Source organism: Cydia strobilella, chromosome 6, assembly GCF_947568885.1.
Source record: "Cydia strobilella chromosome 6, ilCydStro3.1, whole genome shotgun sequence".
In the NCBI taxonomy this organism is placed as follows: Eukaryota; Metazoa; Arthropoda; class Insecta; order Lepidoptera; family Tortricidae; genus Cydia; species Cydia strobilella.
The window spans coordinates 10,924,740-10,942,386 of NC_086046.1; the positions used below are offsets into that span (position 1 = coordinate 10,924,740).

A 17,647-nucleotide genomic window follows, 5' to 3' on the forward strand; every position below is an offset into this window, starting at 1 on the left:
TTTTAAATACATTAATTTGTTTATTCCCAGAGCCTACAAATAGACCTTGTGAACTTTCTCCATGCGGGCCTAACAGTAACTGCAGAGAAATTAATGAACAAGCAGTTTGTGCGTGCTTACCAAATTATATTGGAAATCCACCTAATTGTCGCCCCGAATGTATTCAAAGCTCAGACTGTGCTCCATCGCGTGCATGTATTAATCAAAAATGTGAAGATCCATGCCCGGGATCATGTGGAAGTAATGCTATCTGTAATGTTATAAAACATAATCCTATCTGCAGTTGTCCTGACAGATACACTGGTTCTCCGTTCTCCCATTGCTATGGTATGTTTCTTTAAAGTATCTTACTGGATATGCGGATTCTCCGTAAAGAATCATTTTATAACATTCATTAAATTTATATTGCAGTATTTGTTCCTGAAGAACTACCACCGTCTGACCCATGTGTACCTTCCCCATGCGGACAGAATAGTATTTGCAAACCAACTAACGGCGGTTCATCTTATGTATGTACATGTCAGCCGACATTTGAAGGTACTCCGCCACAGTGTCGTCGAGAATGTACAAGCAATGATGATTGTTCAATGGACAAAGCATGCATAAACTATAAATGTAAAGACCCCTGTCCAGGATCTTGTGGACTCAACACAGTATGCATTGTACGGCTGCATAGTCCCATGTGTTCCTGTGAAGAAAGTTATACTGGTGATCCGTTCACAGCATGTCACAGAATACCATTGCCTGAACCGACAGACCCGTGTAATCCGACGCCGTGTGGTGCTAATGCCCATTGTAAAGTTTCAAGAAACCAAGCTGCTGCATGCATATGTGACCCAGATTATTATGGAAATCCTTACGAAGCATGCAGGCCCGAATGCGTTACACAAACAGATTGTCCGTATAACAAAGCATGCTTAAAGAATAAATGTGTTGATCCTTGTCCCGGGACGTGTGGTGTTTCAGCCGTGTGTCAAGTTATCAACCACATCCCATCATGTAGTTGTACACCAGGATACACTGGAAATCCTTACGCATATTGCCACATTATAATCAACACTCCGGGTAATTATTTTATTCATTCATACCTAGGTTTGGAAACAAAAGCATATTTGCGTATCGTACATATTCCTCTTCTGCGGGTTTAAAGTTACCTTTGCTAATACCTACACTCTCTCTCTCCTTAGCATTATTATTCCCATCTGATTGTTGGGTCTGCTTTCCTTATCTTTTCTCTCCACTTCGCACGATCGGACGTGTCGTCTACTGAAACGTCACTTATTATAATGTCAATAGAGATTAGACCAAGATAAGTTTGCAACGATTTTTATAGCACACGCAGTGCAAGTGTTATTTTAAACGTCAAATTCTATGAAATTATGACGTATAAATAACGCACTGAGTATCAATATTGTTGCTGACTTTTCTTGGTCTATCTCTAATACAAATAACTATTCAATATGAAAGGTCAAACTACCTAATTCTATAACGTTTTTTTACAGAACCAACCAAAGATCCTTGTGTTCCAAACCCTTGCGGAAGCAATTCACTTTGCAATAACAACAATGGACATGTGGCTTGCTCATGTCAGCCCGATTTTCTGGGAATTCCTCCAAATTGCCGACCTGAATGCACTGTTAACTCGGAGTGCGAAACTACAAAGAGTTGCTCAAGGCAGAAATGTATTAACCCATGCCTAAATACTTGTGGACAAAACGCTGAGTGTAGAGTAGTCAACCATGCTCCTATGTGCTCTTGCCGACCAGGTTTTAAAGGAGATCCGTTCATCAGATGCGTAGTAGTTAACAGTAAGTTAAATTTAGTTTTACTTACTAAGTACTCGTACTCGAAGTGCGTTATTATTTATTAAATTTTGTTACCGACCTATTTTTTTCAGAAACTCCACCACCTGAAGTGAATCCATGCGTACCATCTCCCTGTGGACCAAACGCACTCTGCCAAATTGTAAATCAAGCACCTGTGTGCACTTGTATTAACAACTACATCGGAACGCCTCCAAACTGTAGGCCTGAATGCACAGTAAACTCAGACTGTCCCAGTACTATGGCTTGCATGAATCAAAAGTGTCGTGACCCTTGTCCCGGCTCGTGTGGACTACAGACCGTGTGTCAAGTTTATCAACATGCTGCTGTATGTAGCTGTAGAGAGGGTTTCACTGGGAATCCATTCCAGAATTGTTACATCCAAGAACATATAGGTAAATGTCTAGCAACAAATTGTTTGAAAACATTATGGTTAATTAGGGTTCCGTACATCAAAAGGAAAAAACGGAACCCTTATAGGATCACTCGTGCGTCTGTCTGTCTGTCTGTCTGTCTGTCCGTGTGTCACAGCCTATTTTCTTTAAAACTACTGGACCAATTAAGTTGAAATTTGGTATACATATGTAAGTTTGTGACCCAAAGACGGTCATGTAACGTAAACAAATGAATTTTAAACAAGGGGGCCACTTTTAGGGGGTAAATGAGAAAATTAATAAATAAAGCTTTTCAAACTATATCGTGTTACATATCAAATAAAAGAGCTCATTGTGAGAATCTCAAATATATATTTTTTATAGTTTTAGAATAAACAATTTAGAAGTTATTCAAGAAGATAGGCAAAAAATGACCATTCCCCCCCCCCTTTATCTCCGAAACTAATGGGTCTAAAATTTTGAAAAAAATAGACAAAATAGATCTTTACCTATAGCTTACCGGAAAACCTATTACAAATGTGCAGTCAAGCGTGAGTCGGACTTAATTACTTATTAGTTTTTGATCCGACCCCTACGGGTTTTTAAAGACATTTCACTCACGGTTCACATAAAAAATACATTGTTTAAATTATGTAATGTACGGAACCCTTGGAACGCGAGTCCGACTCGCACTTGGCCGGTTTCTTTATTTTATTTTAGCAAGGTTACCCTTACTAAATAAGTATAGGTATATCTAATCTTTGAATATGACGAGTTAAAAAAGGGGTGGCATTGATTTTTCCTTATAATATTGTTTTCTTTCAGAAACCCAACCAACTGTATATGATAAATGCAATCCCAGCCCTTGTGGAGCAAACGCTGACTGCACAGATGGCCAATGCACATGTAGACAAAAATATTTCGGCAACCCCTACATAAGCTGCCAGCCCGAATGCACACACAATTCTGACTGCGCGCCACACCTTTCATGCATTAATAATGAGTGTAAAAACCCATGCGCAAATATTTGTGGTCAAGGTGCCGTTTGCGAAGTTTATAATCACATACCAATGTGTAGTTGTCCTTCTAATACAACAGGAAATGCATTCTTCTCTTGCACTCCTATTACATGTAAGTAATCAATCTAGACTGTTACATTAATGAAGAAGCCCGGAACTCGTTTTAATTTTCTTTGAATATATTGTATACCTACCTACTCTTCTCCACATGTTCTAATAATATATTTATTTTCAGCTATATCCATCAGAAGAGACCCTTGCACGCCTTCACATTGTGGACCATACAGCGTATGTCGAGCAATAAATGAGCAAGCAATTTGCTCGTGTTTAATGGGATACATTGGCGCACCACCTGCGTGTAGGCCGGAGTGCACTGTCGATTCAGACTGTACAAGTTTAATGGCCTGCTCCAATCAGAAATGTAATAATCCTTGCGCAGGCTCTTGTGGCCTTAACGCTGAATGTAGAGTGCACAACCACAAGCCGATATGCTATTGCCCTAATCGCTTTACTGGTGATCCATTCACCAGATGTTCCATTGTTGTCGACCGTAAGTAAAGATAAATATCCTATTAACATCTGAAATACAAAAACGAGAGAATCAATATTCAATAAGAAATATATTATTTCAGGTGATCAACCACCAAGAAAGGCTCCATGTGAACCATCGCCCTGTGGTCCTAATTCCATCTGTCGAGCTGTAAATGACGCGCCGTCCTGTTCCTGCTCAACAGGTTTCATAGGAACACCTCCATTCTGCCGTCCTGAATGCGTTACAAACAGTGAATGTACTTTCGATAAGGCGTGTATCAATAACAAATGTGTAGACCCATGCCCTGGTGCTTGTGGACAAAATGCCATATGTCGCGTCATCAGTCATTCACCTCAATGTGTTTGCCAACCAGGATACGAAGGAAACTCCTTTGATCAATGTCTACCAATTAAAGGTATGATGCATAGTTACATTTCTAGCAAGTACTACGAAAAAAACTGCCTTGTATTTAAATGATCATGCCTAGTCAAAGCGAATTATAACTGAACTTATAGCAAAAATATAGCTGAATCTATTTTCTACCCCTTTTTAAATATCTAATACATCGTATTTCAATAAAACCAAAGATGTTAAGGTAGGTAGTAAAATGAATTAACATAATAATTATTATAAAAAAAAAAGAAAAACCCGACTGCACACTAAAAAGAGGAAAACAAGCCCCACAAGAAAATTATTTAATCAAATGCTACAACCAAGCTATGTATTCCATAGCTGTTGTTTAAACAATATAAAATGCACTATGAAATGTGTTCGTAATCGATAGTTAAATAAATAAAAACTTATTCTAAATACTAAATAAATATAATTTATAAATGTTGATGGTAAGTATCGCAGACGGGGACCAACTTGACCGCCACCAACGAAAATACCTACCTAATAGCACAATCGGATTAAGTCTCACCTCGAAATCCTTGCAAAGATATGAAATTTGGTTTGCATGTTAATTAAAGGTCTCTTTTTCATGTCCACACTATTTCACATTTGAGGACCTCGAGGAATCGCATCCATCTTGGAAAATGTGTACCATCCTGGAGAAATTTGGGTTTTGCTCTAAATATAATAAATAAATATACGTTCTCTATGAAAATATGGTGTAACACAACATTAAAGCTTATTCAATTCTACAAAAAAAAGTCCTAGATAACTTAGCGGAAAAAATACATCTTGTTATAGAAAATAATAGCTGAATCCAGATTTAGCGCTTATACCCTTTCACGGGATATTCTCTTAATATGAAACTTGGAGGAATATGAATTCCACTTTTGTCTATATATTTGTACACGTTCTACTCCAATATCAACATTTTACTTTACTGCGACTTAAACAGAAAGTAGGGTTATGGGTTTAAATACTGAAAATCAGTACACCCTGTAGCTCAGGATACTGGACGGATTTTTTAAAGTGACATATCGGTAGATTCCTCATGCCCTTCACAACCTGTTTACACCTGTTTTATTAAAGAAAAATTAATACAGCCGCCTTGAGAGGGCGCCGAATAGTAAATCATATTTTTACTTCTAGCGCGTAAACTATTGAGTGGACTTCAATAAAATAGACATCAGTAGATCCATAATTGGTACACGAGTGCTATGCAATACAAATTTACTAAAATAAATGGAGGAAAATGTGTAAAACTTAAAAATGTGACTGCAAAAACAGATTTTAGGTCTTAAATGGGGTTTAAACAATAGTGACAGTAATGAAAGTTGATACCTACAATTTCAGGGATCCCTGTTTGCGTGTCATAAAATTGGAGCTTCGGGGACCACGGGGCTCAAACGCCATCATGAAAAGTATAAATCTATTTAGGTTTTTCTTTTTATCTCGGAATATCTGGGTTTAATGTGAATACTGTGTATGGCGAAAAGAAAGCTTATCAAATTCCACACTAAAAAGTTATACACCATGTCCCAAAAACGAAGCCTTTTTCTAGAAATAGGAAATATTATCTCTGTATCCCGTAGGACTTTCGGAATAAAATGTATCCTATGACACTCCCGTGATCAAGACGAATCTAACGATACCTCATACATCAAAATCCATCAAGCCGGTTAGGCTACAGGAGGCCACAAAGAAACAGACATACGTACATACATACATACATACACTCGAAAAACATTACCCTCCTCCTTTAGCAGTCGGGTAAAAATAGCTTACTTTTTTATTTCAGTACCAGATCGGAAACCACCCACCTCAACTCAACCATGTGTTCCTAATCCTTGCGGGCCAAACGCGATTTGTCAAGAGCGTAACGATGTGGGCAGCTGCACATGTCTTAGTGGCTACTTCGGTAATCCATATGAAGGTTGCCGGCCAGAATGTTTAATTAACTCTGATTGTCCAGAAAATCTCGCATGCATAAATAACAAATGTCAAAATCCATGCCCTGGCTTATGTGGATCAAATACTCGGTGTGAAATGGTCAATCATTATCCTATGTGCGTTTGCCTCGATCGATACGTGGGAAATCCTTATGATGGTTGCATTTTGAGAGAAGGTAATGAGTTTAAACGATCGTATGCTTATAAATATCAGTTTTTATTTATTTCATTTAATAAACATCATTTTTATTTATTTCAGAATCACCTATTGATCCTTGCACCCCATCTCCTTGTGGAGCATACAGCACGTGCAAAGCATTGAACGGTCAAGCTATGTGCACATGTTTACCACAATATTTCGGCAGCCCTCCTAATTGTCGACCTGAGTGTGTAACGAATCCGGAATGTCCTCCAAACAAAGCTTGCATAAGACAAAAATGTGTAGATCCATGCATTGGAACGTGCGGAGAAAATTCACAATGTCGAGTACATTATCATAGTCCTTATTGCACCTGTGCCCCTGGCTTTGAAGGAGATCCATTTGTTAGATGCATCAAACCAGTAGCATCTCCACCACCAAAACCACCTGTATGTGAACCTAGTCCTTGTGGTAGATATTCTACATGCAGAGACGTTGCTGGATCAGCTATTTGTAGTTGTTTGCAAGGTTACACCGGTGCGCCACCAAACTGCGCACCCGAATGTACGATTAATGAGGATTGTTCTAATGACAAGGCATGTGTGCGAGAAAAGTGTGTCGACCCATGTCGTGGGTCCTGCGGGACATTTGCCGACTGTCGAGCAATGAATCATCTCGCTGTTTGTACGTGCCCAGCTGGTTATAGCGGCAATCCGTTTGTCAATTGCTATCCGTTTAATGAACCTCAAAAAGATTTACCGCTAGATCCCTGTGCGCAATCTCCATGTGGAATCAATGCAATTTGTTCTAACGGTTCTTGTTCATGCATTTCCGGATATCAAGGAAACCCCTTCATTGAATGTCGGCCTGAATGTATAAACGATAATGAATGCTCGAAACAACAGGCCTGTCTTAAATATAAATGTGTCAACCCATGCAATAATGCTTGTGGCTTAGATGCAATTTGTAACGTTTACAATCACATTGCGATTTGCGAATGTCCCGTTCCTCTAAAAGGCGATCCATTTATTGCATGTCGCCCTGTCATAGGTAAGACTAATCAAGAAATATTTATCCGTAATATTATATCAATTAATATCACATACTTGGTACAGTAATGTTTTTTAATCTTCTTGTTTCATAAAATCGTTTATTCTTTTAGCTCCAACGGTAACTGACCCATGCACTCCAAATCCATGCGGTCCAAACAGCATTTGCCGAGCACAGGGCACCGTGGCGCATTGTTCTTGCCGGCCACCCGCGCTTTCCGATCAGACCAGTTGTCGCCCCGAGTGCCGCACCGACTCCAACTGCCCAGCAGATCGCGCCTGCCGAAATAACAAATGTCGCGACCCTTGTCCAGGCGTATGTGGCCTCCGAGCTTTTTGCCAAACTAGAATGCATTCGCCTATTTGCTCTTGTCCAATAAACTTCATTGGAGATCCATTTGTTCATTGTTCACCAGGTAAAATATATTACATAAATAAGTTTTATCATATCGTTCATTTGAAAACTGTTTTCTAATATTGCATATACTTTTCAGCACCCACAGACGTAGAGTCTAAGGTTGTCACACGATGTCCCGACTGCGGACCGAACGCAGACTGCATTGATGGCCAATGTCGATGCCGATCGAATTACTTTGGAGCGCCTCCTTTATGTCGCCCTGAATGTCTGAGTTCCACTGACTGCGAATGGCGCCTCACTTGCGTCAATCGTCGCTGCATAGACCCTTGCCCCGGCGCGTGCGGTCGTGGCGCGATCTGTTCGCCTGTCTCCCATGAACCTCGCTGCGAATGTTCCCCCTCTACTACTGGAAACCCTCTTGTTGAATGTCGTCCAATTAGTGATATCCGTAAGACAGACTCAAATAAAAGATTGCTTTGTCCTTTAAATTATTACGAATGTGTTGCTAGATAAAAAAACAATGTTAGGTTAGGTTAGACGGTAAGCTCGGCTTTCGCTTTTAAAACTTAGGCATGGGTTTTACTAGTGAAACTGAGTGAGCTGTTTATCCCAAAATTTACGTGAGCGTGAACGTTCTTAGGTCGCTTTGCGAAAAGCGCTTCCTACAATTTTGCTAATACTAGAGCGTTTCGAGAAAATGTATCTTATTTTTGATATTCAAATGTTTCAGAGAAACCAAAAGACGATCCTTGCTATCCGTCACCCTGCGGGCCTGGGGCGATCTGTCGCACCAGAGGCACAGGCGCATCTTGCGAATGTGAACCAGGTCTCCGCGGTGACCCGTATACGGGTTGCCGACCGGAATGTTTGGCGGACTCGGACTGTTCACCTTCGCGCGCTTGCGTACGTTCTCACTGTCGTGACCCTTGCATCGGCAGTTGCGGCATAGGAGCAGATTGCGAAACTTTCAACCACCTACCAACTTGTTCTTGTCCACCGGGAACAAGGGGCAATCCTTTTGTACGATGTGAAGAAGTGCTCAAATCGGGTAAATATATTTAAAAAAAAACACAACTAATAATACTGATTTCTAGGTATTGAATTTCATTATTGTATTTTTAGTGCCGCCGTGCGATCCATCCCCTTGTGGTCCAGGAGCTTTGTGCACTGCCGTCGGTGAAAATGCGGTGTGCTCGTGCCCGCAAGGTACCAGCGGCGATGCAGCCGCAGGCGGCTGTCGACCCGAGTGCGTCGTCAGTTCAGAGTGCCCGCGCGATCGTGCTTGTGTGCGAAACCGGTGCGTCGATCCCTGCACCGGCGCATGCGGCAACGGTGCAGAGTGTCGTGTGTTTGATCATGCGCCAATTTGCTCCTGCCCACCACCAACAACTGGAAATCCATTCCTAGGATGTAGACAGCTGGATGGTAATATACCTACTTGTATTGATTACGTAGAGACCTTTGGGTTTACTTAAATAAATAAAATAAAATTAAAGGAGTGTCCCCTCACTTTTAAGCAATATTTTTCTCATTTCAGTGCAACCCAGTATGGGCCCATGTGATCCTAACCCATGTGGACCACACGGAACATGCCGCAACGGTTTCTGCACCTATCCGGAATGTGTTGTTAACGATGACTGCTCTGGAGACCGCGCTTGCATTAATCAAAAATGTACTGATCCATGCGTCGGAGCTTGTGGATTAAATGCGATTTGTTCAGGCGTGCGGCACTCGGCGGTTTGCTCCTGTCCCAATGGCTACACGGGCTCTCCATTTGTACGTTGCGAACGAATCATCATACCCAAACCCGCACCTGTACCAGAATGCATCAGAGATGACCAGTGCGCCGACAATGCCGCATGCGTCGACTCTCGTTGCTCTCCTGTATGCGGACCCTCAAATTGCGGCCTCAACGCACGTTGCATAGCTAGACAGCATAGGGCTCGCTGTGCTTGCTTGCCAGGATACGAAGGCGACGCCTATACTGGCTGCTATTCAGGTATAAACATCTATCATTCACTCACTACAAATGATATAGTTGTTTGAACGTTTAAAGCTTACATTTCAAATATGTTTCACAGTGCAATGTCACAGCAACAACGACTGCCCATACGACGAGAGTTGCGATGGTGGGTCTTGTGTAAAGGTGTGTCCGCGTATTCGTTGTGGCACGGAGGCGCATTGTGTCGCGCGTGGACACGTTGCCACGTGTGAATGTGACAGCGGAGCTCGTGGCAACCCTTGGACGGCCTGCCATAGAGCCGAATGTACAGTAGACGACGACTGTGCCACGTGGCTGGCGTGCCGTGGAGGCACTTGTCAGAACCCTTGTCCCGGAGCTTGTGCGCCGGACGCGGTGTGCACTGTCACGCGCCATTCACCTGTCTGCGAATGCCCGCGCGGTACTGTAGGCAACCCGAACGTTGAATGCCGACGAGGTAAATTTATTTCAGTTAATTCTTCAACAAGGTTCTTTCAGTTAACAAGGTTTAATTCTTTCATTCTTCCGAACCAATGAGGGCTACCGTTTTTGTGCTCACCAGTTGGCGCCACTGTTGATGTAGGTCCAGTAAAACAGATCTCAATATTCTTCTATGCTTATTTATTTTTAAATCAATACGTTATTTTTTCAACCTGTTTAATTCTTAAATCTAGTGTTTACCATGATTAATCAAAGATGGACAAAGATTTACCACAATTATTAATAAGGAGTGAAAATTCGCGATAAAAACCCCCCAAACTTCTATGCATTTGACATTTTGAAAGAGCTCCATCTACACTAGCGCCCCTAGCGGCGAAATTAAACGCGGTAGCCCTCATTAAAAACATTACTTATAAATACCTATAGTGCTGTTAACATACAATAAAATGAAATACATAAAAGAAAAACATTACATAAAAGATAAAATGTATCATTTAAAATATATATAATTGTCTTCGGTTACCGCGATAGTTACTCATGAAATAAAACTATGAAAACGGATTATATCGCGTATATTGATTTTATAATACATCCCGACGTTTCGAACCTTTTACAGCGTTCGTGGTCAACGGGTGACTGAGGAAAAATTACAAAGTGCAAAAATACCACATACTAAAATAATGAACAATCATAGACTATAAACTTTAAGGCTGGTTGTACATGCAAAATCGGTTCATAAGGCTAGTTATACACTACAATTATTTTCAAGTAAAGATATATATATATACGCGATAAAAACTCGCCGCCGAGTTTGTTGCCGGTCCCATATTGGGATACCCTCCTACAATTTAGGAGGGAATTAAATTTTCTCGGGTCCGTGGTGTAAGGTTGGAGCCGGCGTAGTTTTTATCGCGTATATATATATCTTTACTTGAAAATAATTGTAGTGTATAACTAGCCTTATGAACCGATTTTGCATGTACAACCAGCCTTAAAGTTTATAGTCTATGATTGTTCATTATTTTAGTATGTGGGTATTTTTACACTTTGTAATTTTTCCTCAGTCACCCGTTGACCACGAACGCTGTAAAGGGTTCGAAACGTCGGGATGTATTATATTCAGATTCAGATTCAGATTATTTATTGGTAAAAATAATACAATTTTTTACACGTAATATTTCCAAGTGCTTTAAGATTAGACTTAAATGTACGATAGATATAATTAAATACAATTTCAATATGTCAGTTATTGGTTCAAGTTAATAATCATAGAATAATGTTATAAATTAATAATTAAATTACAAAATGTCAGTGTCATCGATTCGATTAAATTACAAACAAAAGATGCATGCAACAAATATCCACTACTACTAATACTGCAAATTATCACTTAGGTTTTCAAATTCATTTATATCGTAACAAGCACATTTAATTAGTAACGCCTTTAATTTATTTTTGAAAATTGTGTCACTGCCTGCATTTCTTATGTCAATTGGAATTTTATTGTATATTTTGGGCCCAAAGACGCTGAGAGATGCTCGGGCCTTGGCCAACCGTCGCCGCGGGGGCGCGAGTAGATTTAGCGCGCGACGCCTATTGCTTCTAACACCGTAAGCTGAGTAGTTGTGCGTATTTGCTCTAACGTATAGGCAAGCGGTCAGTATGTATACACTGGGCAGCGTCAAGATTTTGTGGTGTCTAAACAGGTCCCTAGCCGGGTGATCGGCCGTTTTTCTAGCAATGATTCGTAATGCTCGCTTTTGTAGTTTAAATGGTCTATCTCGATCAGCGGATGTGGCCCATAGATCTACTCCTTGTATGAGGATTGAGTGAAAATATCCAAAATATGCTTTTTTGAGATTGTCAGTAGACAACGTCGGGGCAAGCCTAGACAGAGCAAAGCACGCCGAGGCCAGTTTATTACATAATCGGTCTATGTTGGGAGTCCAGGTCAGCCCTGAGTCGATAATAAACCCTAATTATAAAATCAATATACGCTATATAATCCGTTTTCATAGTTTTATTTTATATATAATTGTTTTTTTCTAGTTGTTGATGACGTGGAATGTGAAACTGACGCTGGCTGCGGCTCCGATTTGGCATGTCTGCAAGGCAAATGCAAGAATCCTTGCGACGCTACGTCATGCGGGAGAGGCGCTGTGTGCCGTGTCGCCAATACTCTACCGTTCCGAACACTAGTATGCGAATGCCCTAAACCACTAACGGGTGACGCGTCCGTCCAATGTAGTCCAAGTAAGTTATTTTCACAGTAGAGTCTACATTCGACTATTCGCACCTATTCGTTTACCTATAAAATATTTTGTAATAATATGATTATCAAGTATAATGCTAATGATTAAAATTTTATTGTTTAAAGTGCAGGTGCGATTTCTAATGGCATCGACGACACTGAAATGTAAAAAAAGAACCCAAATAAAATGAGTGGGTATAATATAGCATGTTTTATAATATGCACTATTGTATATATACACAAATTTCCACTGTATAAATTAGATACACGATACTCTTTATTACTTTTTTTAGCTAGTCAAAGTACACGGTACGTCTAGTAAATTTTTCCTAGCCATGTAATAAAATGTTAAATATAATAAGAAGATAACTTAGCGTAGCATAAAAAAATGTTAAGATTATCTAATATCCAAAGGTGAGTAAAAATAGTAAAGACTGCAATTAGTAATACAGACTCGCGTTCCGTTATGGAACATTAAACACACCACCTAATTATACCTTGTGGTGTTTAGGAGGTGAATGCAACGAAGACTCAGAGTGCGGCGACGAGGAGACGTGTTCCTCAAAGCGGTGCGTCCCGGTGTGCGGGCCCGGCGCGTGCGGCGTGGGCGCCGAGTGCCGCGGCCGCGCGCATCGCGCCTCCTGTACTTGCGTGCCGCCGTTACAGGGCGATTCTCGAGTTGCGTGTTTGCCAGGTTAGTAGTATAGCATACGTTTGTGTCATTGCTTGAAATAGTTGAAAATGTTGCAATGTAACGAAGACTCTTTGCGGTGACGAGGAGATGTGTTCAATTCAATTCAATTTTTTTTCTTTACCTTTGTCTTTATCCGTGGGTCGGTGTATATAAGTAGCCTAAGTAGTACACCTATTATAGTTTTTCACCCTTTGCCCAGCCCTAAGGCAGCTTGCCTAAATCAAACAATTTAGCCATAAGTACACATCAATTACACTATGCAAATTTTTGGGGTTCGGAACCCGAAGGGTGACAATCGGAACCCTATTCCTAAGCTTAATGTTGTCTGTCCGTTATGTTAGGTTTGTTTTATAACAGTACTTAAATGTTTAGGTATATCATAATCATAATCATAATAATTTATTTATAAAACCAATTTACGAGTCAATAATAAATAATTAATAATAGTGATTTCCCAATAATAGTGATCTAGTTCTTAGGTACAAACAGTTCTGATTAATAATAATTAACTAAATGTTTTAATAATAATTGTCAATATAATAATGTATACCGCAAATGGTGGAATTAACATATGATAATTAGTAAGCATTATGCCTTACACGCAATGAATTCGTCATAGCTATAAAACGATTGCTCGATAAGCCACTGCTTTAGGTGGAATTTAAAGCTGCCCAAGCTTGGAGCACTGTAACAATGTTTTCATAAAAGCTTCTTCCATCCTTTGTTTTAATACTAACTTTGTTTTTTATATATCTAGGCCTTCCAGACGTTCAATGCACAACGGATTCAGAATGCGGCTCCGCGGAAGCGTGTGTAAATCGGCAATGCGTGTCAGCGTGCGCTGGAGCGTGCGGCACCGGCGCCTTGTGTGAGGCCTTGCAACACCGCGCGCGCTGCCACTGCCCGCCCGGAACAGCCGGAGACCCAGCCCGCACTTGTTATACACGTAAGATTCCAATTTACACTACTTAATGTCCAATAAGTCAATGTTTACATTCAGTTCAGAATTCTAATGAAACATTATCTCCTTTTTTTAGCTGAGTGCACATCCGATGACAATTGTCCATTCGACAAGACCTGCATTAACGGATACTGCCAAGACCCATGCATACTGGGATCACCTTGCGGTCGGGATGCTACGTGCGAGGCCATCGCTCACGTGGCTACGTGCCGCTGCCCGGCGGGAACACAGGGCGACCCACGACGAGCTTGCATCTCCGCCGTCTGCCACTATAACGAAGACTGTGATGATACGCAGATCTGCGACCGCCTCAATAGAGTTTGCCGCCCCGCTTGTTCCGACAGCGCTTGCGCGCCTGGAGCACTATGTACAGCTCAAAGACATCGCCCGGTCTGCTCGTGTCCACCTGGGCGCTCCGGTGATCCTTACTCGCTTGGTTGTGCCTCTTACGACGTCGGCCCCGAATGCACAAGCGACTCCGATTGCTCGGGTCCACTAGCGTGCGTTAACACTCGCTGCGTAGATCTGTGTGTGGGCAACCCATGCGAAACCGGGCTTGTGTGTAAAACGGTCGATGTATTGCCATTGCGCGCTGTGGCTTGTGTCTGTCCGGATGGAGGACGTGTGGCCCCCGATAGTGGCTGCCGCGCGCCACCCGATGCAGAGTGCTCAGCAGACTCAGACTGCGCGAATAGTCAAACTTGTCGCCGCGGCAGCTGTGTCGAAGCTTGCAGAGCCGACCCGTGTGGACTCAACGCCCTTTGCGAATCTATCGACCATGCCTCCCGTTGTTCATGTCCACCTGAATACACTGGAAACCCGAGAACAGAATGCAACTTAGGTAAGGTGTTTTAAAATTACAAACCATCTGTAATTAGTATATGTAGTAACTAGCTGTTGCCCGCGACTTCGTGCGCGTGGATTTGTAACATTATGCAGCAAAAGATATCAGTAGGGACGGTTAATAATTTGTTAATAATTATACAACGCATGAAATTTGTCTTTCACAAAGTACGAAGTTTCATCCTTCTCAACACTTAGATTTTCAAGTCCACTATTAAAATAAAATGTTCGCTCCCTATGCAAACTTTATTAATAAAAACTTTACAAACACGGTGCAATCAGTTTTCGTCTATTATAATATAATGCCCTTTTACCAAGTTTCATGTTCCTAGCTTAAACGAAAACTTGTACTACATATAAACTACATCCTCTTTTTAACCCCCTTAGGGGTTGAATTATTAAGAACGTTGAAATAACTTTTTTTTGTAATATTATACAATGCCTTTCTAAGAAGTTTCAAAGCATTTGTAATGGATTCAAATTTTCAACCCCTTTTTAACCCTTTTAGGGGATGAATTTTTAAAAACGCTGAAATCACTTTTCCTGTATTCTAATAATATGCCTATAAAATCTACCCACTCTGAAAAATCCAGCTCTCTAGGTCCTACGGTTTGGGCTGGGCGTTGATTTAAGTGAGTCAGTCAGTCAGTCAGGATTTTTACGTTTATATATATAGATTAAAAATGGGTATCTCAAATTCTAATTTAATTTTTAGAACCCAGACTGCCATCTATATGGGAATGTTACAACGATGACGAATGCGGCCCAGAGCGTGCCTGCGAGGATCGTCGATGCATAAACCCATGTAGCTCTGCTTGTGGCAAAGGCGCACTGTGTCGAGTTATTGACCACAAGGCGCAATGTTCTTGCCCTAGAGGATTTTCTGGTGATGCTCGTGTTAGATGTCAACCACGTAAGTTCCTAAAACAAAATTTATTCACATTATCAAATAAATGTTACGCGCAATATGACTAAACATCGAGTAGACATCGAGTGAAGGATTAAAATTTGTACTAAGGGTCTGCCTGAAAACCAGCGTTTGTAGTAAATGGAACATTATGGAAAGCTCCGTTTTCTTCTCTTCTTCCTCGCGTTATCCCGGCATTTTTGCCAAGGCTGATGGCAGCCTGGGGCCCGGTTTGACAACTAATCCCAAGAATTGACGTAGGCACTAGTTTTTACGAAAGCGACTGTTTTCCTTCACCGAAAAGCAACTGGTAAATATCAAATGATATTTCGTACATAAGTTCCGAAAAACTCATTGGTACGAGCCGGGGTTTGAATTGTTTGAACCCGCGACCTCCGGATTTAAAGTCGCACGCTCTTACCGCTAGGCCACCAGCGCTTGTTCCTAGCTAAAAAAGCTCATTTTTAACGTCATAAAAATCATAAATAGCTTTCTGTTTCTGTACAACCCAATTTCTTACATTTTAAAGTCTACTTTTAAGGCTTATTTTTATAATGTTATTTGTTAACAATATCACACTGTTCCATCTGATGATAAATTAAACTTTTCTGAGCGTGTCCACTAAACAAACAATTTTGTATATTTCAGCATCAGACGTTCAAGTGGTTCCAGTGGGATGCAAGGCCAACTCGGACTGTCCCCTGTCTCAAGCGTGCATAAATGGCGCTTGCGCTGAACCGTGCGCGTGTGGATCACATGCAGAGTGCAATGTTGTACGACACCATCCCGTATGTTACTGCGAAGCAGGCTACTCTGGCAACCCGTACATCGGATGCACTAAAGGTAGGTTCTGCTTTAAAAAATGCTGTATAACGAGAATCTTAGGAAAATTTACCTGCCGTGAAGTTTTATATTGCCCACAGGAGGAATGCCTACTTTCCGGAAACTTTTTGACAAATTTGTTAAAAAGTTAAAAAATATAAATATTTTTTTCACCTCAGCAACTGCAACAAGCCTACTTTCGTCACTCCCTGGAGTGAGGAAAGTGCGACTTTCCTCACTCCAGGGAATGAAACAAAGTAGCTTTTTAATTTAGTGAACTGCCACTTCATACTTCTATTACAAATTCGTTTTTTTTATTTATTTATTCTTAGTATTATTGTGTGTAATTCGAAATATATTTGGGGCATTTTCTATTAAAAGGGACCTTATTGTCGATGGCGCTTACGCCGCACAGCGTCGCGCGGCATTGTATTTATATCGGAGCATCGTTTATAATGGCGTATCGGCGCCATCGATAATAAGGTCCCTTTTTAGAGTTCCGTACCCAAAGGGTAAAAACGGGACCATATTACCATAGAGTAACTTATACTAGAGCGGTACTGTCATAGTAAATTTTGTAACCCCAGTAAATTCACTGCCATCTGTCGACACACTTTAGAACTAAAAATGAAGATTTATAAAAATACGATAAAATGTATTTAAATATGGATAAATGATTTTTTTTATTTGCATTAATTATTTTTATGATTATGACCCATGTTCTTTCATTGATATGCGTTAAAATTGTTAAATAACAAACGAAACCGTCAACGCCATCTATACGACAGTAGGTCAAAGCTAGTAGCGCCCTCTGAACGAGAATCAAATTTTCTTGATTTTCGAGGCACGTTTTTTCCTTAGTCTGTATCCATCTATTACGAAGTTATATCTATCTTTGCTATTACTAAGACTTCGCTGTCCGTCTGTCCGTCTGTCACCAGTCTCTCTGTCTCTGTCTCGTCTGTATCTCGTGATTTGTGATAGCTAGACAGCTGAAATTTTCACAGGTGATGTATTTTGGTTGCCGCTATAACAACAAATACTAAAAACAGAATAAAATAGAGATTTAAGTGGGGCGCCCATACAACAAACGTGATTTTTGACCGAAGTT

The 17,647-nt window shown here is 40.8% G+C and overlaps 1 protein-coding gene across 1 annotated transcript in view; it reads left to right on the forward strand.

Annotated features, from left to right (window-relative positions):
• Positions 1 to 17,647, forward strand: part of LOC134742125 (uncharacterized) — a 161,954-nt gene that overhangs the window by 132,315 nt on the left and 11,992 nt on the right. The window contains exons 107-127 of the mRNA XM_063675087.1: positions 31 to 327; positions 412 to 1,065; positions 1,503 to 1,808; positions 1,898 to 2,218; positions 3,023 to 3,328; positions 3,452 to 3,766; positions 3,849 to 4,163; positions 5,940 to 6,266; positions 6,350 to 7,279; positions 7,392 to 7,694; positions 7,773 to 8,084; positions 8,367 to 8,684; positions 8,759 to 9,061; positions 9,174 to 9,635; positions 9,718 to 10,074; positions 12,108 to 12,311; positions 12,821 to 13,003; positions 13,761 to 13,949; positions 14,041 to 14,805; positions 15,523 to 15,720; positions 16,363 to 16,557. Of these exons, the coding sequence (XP_063531157.1) occupies positions 31 to 327; positions 412 to 1,065; positions 1,503 to 1,808; positions 1,898 to 2,218; positions 3,023 to 3,328; positions 3,452 to 3,766; positions 3,849 to 4,163; positions 5,940 to 6,266; positions 6,350 to 7,279; positions 7,392 to 7,694; positions 7,773 to 8,084; positions 8,367 to 8,684; positions 8,759 to 9,061; positions 9,174 to 9,635; positions 9,718 to 10,074; positions 12,108 to 12,311; positions 12,821 to 13,003; positions 13,761 to 13,949; positions 14,041 to 14,805; positions 15,523 to 15,720; positions 16,363 to 16,557 (7,560 nt within the window). The remainder of the gene's footprint in view (positions 1 to 30; positions 328 to 411; positions 1,066 to 1,502; positions 1,809 to 1,897; positions 2,219 to 3,022; positions 3,329 to 3,451; positions 3,767 to 3,848; positions 4,164 to 5,939; positions 6,267 to 6,349; positions 7,280 to 7,391; positions 7,695 to 7,772; positions 8,085 to 8,366; positions 8,685 to 8,758; positions 9,062 to 9,173; positions 9,636 to 9,717; positions 10,075 to 12,107; positions 12,312 to 12,820; positions 13,004 to 13,760; positions 13,950 to 14,040; positions 14,806 to 15,522; positions 15,721 to 16,362; positions 16,558 to 17,647) is intronic.